At 64.0% G+C, this 6000-nt stretch overlaps 1 protein-coding gene across 2 annotated transcripts; it reads right to left on the bottom strand.

Moving 5' to 3' along the window:
- ALG12 (ALG12 alpha-1,6-mannosyltransferase) lies at window positions 1-5989 on the bottom strand. 2 transcript variants are annotated; one of them, XM_090272242.1, is made up of 9 exons: window positions 5764-5989; window positions 5548-5680; window positions 4564-4737; window positions 3707-3901; window positions 3168-3271; window positions 2379-2602; window positions 935-1104; window positions 776-851; window positions 1-678 (listed from the first exon to the last, which is right to left on the bottom strand). In XM_090272242.1, the coding sequence occupies exons 1-9, from the start codon at window positions 5929-5931 to the stop codon at window positions 447-449; spliced, it is 1476 nt and encodes a 491-aa protein (XP_090128368.1). In that variant the 5' UTR covers window positions 5932-5989; the 3' UTR covers window positions 1-446. The 2 variants fall into 2 exon arrangements, with proteins under 2 accessions (XP_090128368.1, XP_090128369.1); XM_090272243.1 differs by having other exon boundaries at window positions 3707-3826.
- Window positions 5990-6000: the final 11 nt, after the last annotated feature.

Below are 6000 nucleotides of genomic sequence, written 5' to 3'. Positions count from 1 at the left end.
TAAGAAAAGACTTACAAATTTAATTCTCGTTCATGTGAACATGTGTACATGCTATAGTTCCTCTGAAGTGGAACCTGTCCCCATGACTATGAAGGACAGGCGGCAGCAGCTCAGGATGCAGGTACAGAGGTCCCAACTTCACAGCTACACTCACGTGAGCTTCCCAAAGGGTGCACTTTGTTAGGTGCTCTGAGGCCCACGGGCAGCAAACGTGGTGTGCCACCCAAAAGCAGCTCCCCAGCGGCCTGCTGTCCCTGCAGCTGTGCCCAGGCCCTCATTCTCACCAGTGGTGTGCAGCGTGGACCTCGGGCCCTGCTGAGGTGTGGCAGTGGCAGGCTCAGCCGGCCCCTCAGACCTGAGTGGGATGCATCATGGCTCTGTGGTGGTGTCTCTGTGCCGTCTCGTGCCAGATGCTGGCGGAGCCCGGCAGACAGAGCTTTGTCCCCTCAGGAAGGCTTGAGGAGTCTCTCCAGAAGCACCAGCTTTGTCTGCAGGTTGACGTTAAAGGGCGGTAGTCTGGTCAGATTCAGACTCAGCCCACTGGTGCCTGCGATGCTGGCCAGCACCCGATGTGTGTCCCTGTAGAGGGCCAGGTGCTCGGGGGCCGCCTCCATGAGCAGGTGCGTGTAGGCCAGCATGTGCTCAGACCCAGGCCTTACATCTTCCCTCTTGTCATATCTGCAAGACAGGAGCACGCAGGTACCTCACCACAGCCCCACCCACCCCGCGCCCCGGGGAGAGGTGCACCTATAGTCACAGCAGGGAGGGCACCTACCTCCAGGCGCTGTTCACCTCCAAAAACCGAGACACGCCTGTCTGTGCAGCGGCCACATCGATGTGCAGAGTGACGTCTGCGGAAAACCACGTGCGCCTGGTTACACCGTGGCAGGCGCCCCTGGCCCACGCTATGGCTGGCCCCAGATCACGCCCCTACCTGTCCAGGGCGGCACCAGCTCGTGCAGCCTCTGCATGGCCACGCCACCAGGGTAGTTGAAGTGGGACACATAGAGGGCCGTGGCAGAGCAGGCGGCATTCACCACGAGGTGCCCTATCACGAGGAGGGACCCCGCTTTATACAGCCAGGACTTCTTGTAGTTGTTCAGCCTGGAAGAGGCAATATTTGGTAGGAAGCACATGACAGGAACAGGTGGGAGAAATGTCACTGGGGCCGTAAACCGGCTGGTCCCCTTTGCCGAGTCCCCACAAGGTTAGTCACCAAGTAAATATATAAATTCCTAAATAGGTAAAAATTATCTAAAAAACTTTCTGTGAAATTTTACCCAAGATGACAATTTTAAATTGGTATTAGATTCTGAAACGCTGTGACTTAAGAGCTCGCCTGCAGGCCAAACCCCGAACGGTACTAGTCCCGCCTCGGTACCCGTGGCTTCAGCACTCATCGTACCCTGTACTCGTCACTTTCACGCTCGTCCCAAGTTTCAGAATGAATGAATGACGAGTACTGAGGTACCCCTGCCTGGTCCTTCACAGAGGGTGCTGTCCTCTCAACTCAGGGGACCCTTGACCACACTCTGGTCAGACCCCGCTGAGCTCCTCTCAACTAGACCTCAACCAGTGGGGACGAGGCTCTCAGCATGATGGCTATCACCCACCGCTGGTCAAGATGGTGCCCTTAGGGAGAGCCCAGCCCCTCGGGTGGCTGCCTGCATTCCCTGTGTGTCCCAGCCAAACCTGGTGACGGAAGGGTGGCCTCTGGACCACTCACAGACAGTGCAGAAAGCCCGCAAGTATAAGCCCCGTCTATGCCCTTCGAGACGCAGACACACCACCCAAACCCAAGGACCTGGAATTAGTGTTCAGGGAGGAACTGCTGGGTCCTTGTGGGAGGGGACGGACAGACAGCTCATCTCCTCCAGTCCCCGGCCCACCCCGTCTCCCCCACACGCCAGGCCTCCGGCTGGGGGGGGGAATGAGTCCAGTGCCCCAGCGCCCTCCCCTAGCGCAGGGCTTCAGAGCCAAGACATCCTGTGCGCTCACAAGTCCTGGCTGTGATGAGCTGATGCCCCTTTGTTCTGTGAGCTGGGTCCCCTCCCTCCCAGCCCCCACAGGTGAGCCAGCCTGCCGCTCTGAGCAGCCCTCTTCACCTGACCCCCAGCCTAGGAGCCTCGCCGCCTGGCAGCTGTCTCAAGAGCATCCTGCCCCCAAGTGACCGAGCCCCAAACACCCAGTGCGGCCACGTGCAGACAAGCCTGAGACGTGTCTGGACAACTGAAGACACACAGACCACGCGGTTACCGGCAGCACATGGCCCGTCCTGACCTGGCCTTGGTCCAGTGGCCACTGCCATGGAGATGGCCAGGGCTGCCCCGTTTCCCCCCTTGAGAACCAGGGAGGCCAAGCAGCAGCGCGGCACTCACAGGTGGGCGCAGCCCCGGGCGGCCACGGCGTTGAGCAGCGGGAAGGCGTACAGGACGAAGCGCAGCTCCTTGTGCGGGAGCAGCGAGTACAGGCCCACGAAGCCCAGGGCCGGCAGCAGCAGCGCCGCGGCCCGCCTGTCCACGAGGCCCAGCGGCACGAAGAGCAGGCTGGCCCCCAGGCCGCGGGGCAGCGCCGAGTAGAAGTACCACAGGAGGGGCGCGGTCTGGGCGGGAGGGTCAAGGAGGCCACGGGTCGGCGAGTCACTCGGAGGACGGGGCCCTGACAGGTGTCCCTGCCCCGCTTCTCCCCTGGAGAGGCCCGGACCCCGGCCCAGGCACCAGCGCCGCATCCAGCGGACAGGACCTGGGCTGCGCAGCGCTTTGGCCTGCCGTCCTGTGGGTGCCCTGGGGGCTCAGCGCTGCTCTTCTCTGTGCGTTCCAACAGCCTCTGAGAACACGAGAGAGCCGAGCACCGCAGGCCTCAGAGAGGGGCTGGGCTGCAGACGCAAAGCAGCATTTCCACAGGGTGGGCAGGGCGCTGCCGTGGGGAGCCCCTGTCCCGCGCCCGGGCCTGCGGGGGTCTCCTGTGTGAACGGCGTGGGAGGCGCCAATCCCGGCGCTACAGCAGCTGCCGCAACCCACGCACCCGCGTGCACCTGCAAGGCCCCGTCTCGTGTCCCCGCCAGGTGCAGGCAGCGGCAGGACGGCAGCGCCTCGTGCCGGCCCGACCGGGTCCGGGCAGCCAGCACACGGCCCGGCGAGCCGTCCGCAGCAACCAGTAAAGGATACGCCCCAGTTGGAGCTTTTGTTCTGGACGATGTTGTACCAAAGCACAGCTCCTTCCGGCCACACAAGGTAGCGCCAAAAATAGGAGTCCACAGCCACCGTCAGTCCTGGCAGAGGGGAACGGGGTCCTCAGGAAAGGACACAGCACCCGAAAGCTCAGGCTGCCACTCAGGCAGCCCTGAGACCTGGCGCACAGGTCCGTGTCCCCACGGAGCTGCCCCATCGGACCAGACACTACAAGCAGGAGCCAGTGCGTTAGGGCCTCGGTCCCCAAGAGCATCTTCCCGTGGGGTCCCATGGCGTCCCATGACCGGGGCACAGCAGGAGTAGGGAAGCTGCGGACGGAGGCCGGGGGCCACGGAAGCGCCTCGCGGGGGCACTTGGGCAGCGCGGCAAGGACGGCCGCATGAAGACGTTCTGACGCTGCTCGTGGTTCACGTAACTCTGTTTAACGACCAGAACACCCAAGCCTCCCAATCCCCCTTCCTGCCTGCGCAGCGGGACCGAGCACCACCCAGCAGGAGGGCCACGCAGGGACTCACCGAGGCAGAGCAGGCCGGCGGGCACGGCACAGCGCAGGGCCCGGGCCACGGACAGGCGCCGGGTGCAGAGCAGCAGCAGCAGCACGAGGCCCAGGAGCAGGCTCAGCTCGGCCCTGAAGACTAGGATGGCCAACGCCGAGAGGCGGATGAAGCGGGCCCAGCGCTGCCGCAGCCAGGCCGCGAGCGCCAGCAGCACTGCGGACACGGTGAGACGCAGGTGTTTGCCTCTCCCACGGAAGCCACGTAGGACCCCAGGGACAGCAAACGCTGCTCAGGACCAGGTCTGGCCCCAGCCGCAGACGTCCTGCACGGGCCCTGGGCCCCGCACCATCACACGGCCGACCCAGAGGCTCCGCACCTCCAGAGCCTCAGGCGCCCCCATGCAGCGCCCACCTCGGCCGACCTCCCCTCCAGCCCTGCCGCACGCGGGACGTCCTACTGGCTCCTCCCGCGGTTCACTGTGGTGCCGCTCCCCACCTCCCCCGCCAGGGTCCAGCAGAGGACCCCTCCCCAGGCATGGTGAGGGCCAGGCCGCGCCTCTGCCAAGTCAGCAGGCCCCCAACCCCACACCATCCTCAGCCTCCCTGGGGCCCCTAAATCTGCCTGGGGTGCCCTCAGAGCCCCCAGAGCGAGCTGCCCAGCTGCCCGGAGTCGCACCACAGCCGGCACCAAGAACCCTCCCAGGAGTGTCCTTTGTGGGAAAACAGAGAAGAGACAGCACACTCCCCGTTGCAGGCTGCCCTGTCACCGGGCATTTCCACAACACCCCACGGGGAGCAGCTACCATCGGACACCCACTCGCTGTCACCTGTCAGGTGTGCCCCAAGCCCCGCGAGGCGCGCCCAGCAGCTACATACCCACGGGCAGGGCCAGCACGTTGGGGAGTGTCCGCGTGCAGTAGAACATCAGATGGAACTGCGTGGCTGTCATCCAGCAGAACAAAGTGGCCGCTGTGGCCCCAAAGTGCCGCCGCACTTCTTTCTGCAAAGTCCAGAGTCCAGAAACCACTCCGAGTCCAAGGACCGCTCTGACTGAACAAGGACAGAGACCCATGTGTGACCAGCAGGTCATATGCGCAGTGGTAACCGACTGATTAGGTGACAGTGAAACAGTCCTGAGAGGGGAGGGGTCTTGGTTTTAAAAACAGCCTGAGTGTGGGAGACAGACGGCCTGGACGCTCGCGCCCCCGATCCCAGGGCTTCACTGGGACTGCGAGGCCCGGGACAGGGGCAGGCACGGTCCATCCCGCAGCGACCGGCCCAGCACCAGCACAAGAGCCCCCGTGTGGCCGAGACAGGCCGGGGCTCCCCAGCATCCCCCGTGATCAGCTTGGTTGTCTAGCTGCACTGTGTGGCCCCTCCGGAGCTCCACCACTCCTCCTCAGGGATGTGACTGTCACAGCTGGCCATCAGGCCGGACAGACTCGCTGTGAGGACGTGTTTGTGTCTGTTGGGGAAACGTGGGTTTCAATGCCATGAAAACGCGCTGAAATGGGAAGATGGTGATCACTGGCTAGAAAGTAAGGCTGCAGAGCTCTACACAGCCAACGTTTTAACTGGGCCCAGAGAAGAATCCAGAAGGATCTGCAAGGCAACCTGTGGACAGGAAGCAGCCAACACCCTCATTTCGCAGTCGCGAGAGGTGCTCAGTTCCCTGTCCCAGGTCACACCCCAGAAAGGGCTGGCCAAGTTCGGCCAGTGCTCTGAACTGCCGCGGTGAGTGGCCAAGGACAGCCAAGACCCACAGGCGGACACCGCCGAGTGAGGGAGCCCCAGCTGGCTGACAAGAGACTGCCACACCTCCCGACGGTTCTGTCCCCATTCGCAGAGCCCTGTCCTTACCTATCAGCTGAGAATAGAACTTGGACGATCCCAGCAGCGACAGCACGCAGACTGCGGGGCTGGATAGCACCGCCACCACCAGTGGCCCGAGGAACGTCCTGGGGACCACGCCCGGGAACTCCAGGTGGTCGTACTGCAGGGGAGGCACAGTCAGCAGAGGCCCTGGGACTGGGGGCGGGGCGGGGGGGGGGAGCGTGGCCACAGGTGCGTACTCACCTGCCCCACCTCCTGCCGGTGGTAGAGCAGGTCGTGCACGGCCTGCAGGCTGAAGCTCTCCTCCACCTTGGTGTAGGGGCAGGTGAGCAGGTGGAGGGCAGCCACGGCCACGAGCAGCCCCAGCAGCCGGCGCTGCCTGCCCCCGCCAGACGCCCTCTTCCCAGCCATGCTGCGCTTCCCCTTCACGCACGGGCCTCGCGGCACTGCTGCCCTGGGGTCGTTTCCACGCCGGCAACG

This window comes from Furipterus horrens, unplaced genomic scaffold (assembly GCF_987537825.1).
Source record: "Furipterus horrens unplaced genomic scaffold, mFurHor1.1.pri manual_scaffold_4, whole genome shotgun sequence".
NCBI classification, from domain to species: domain Eukaryota; kingdom Metazoa; phylum Chordata; class Mammalia; order Chiroptera; family Furipteridae; genus Furipterus; species Furipterus horrens.
The sequence above is the reverse complement of the archived record's forward strand: the minus strand, read 5'-3'. Positions and strand labels throughout refer to the sequence as shown.

Excerpts from the sequence above, each read along its gene's own strand:
- ALG12 (XM_090272242.1), bottom strand. The coding sequence starts at position 5,931 with ATGGCTGGGAAGAGGGCGTCTGGCGGGGGCAGGCAGCGCCGGCTGCTG. Across the intron at positions 3,902-4,563 it reads CGTGCTGGCCCTGCCCGTGG|TGCTGCTGGCGCTCGCGGCC; the intron begins GTATGTAGCTGC and ends CCGTGTCCGCAG. Across the intron at positions 2,603-3,167 it reads ACAAAAGCTCCAACTGGGGC|ACCGCGCCCCTCCTGTGGTA; the intron begins GTATCCTTTACT and ends CCTCCCGCCCAG.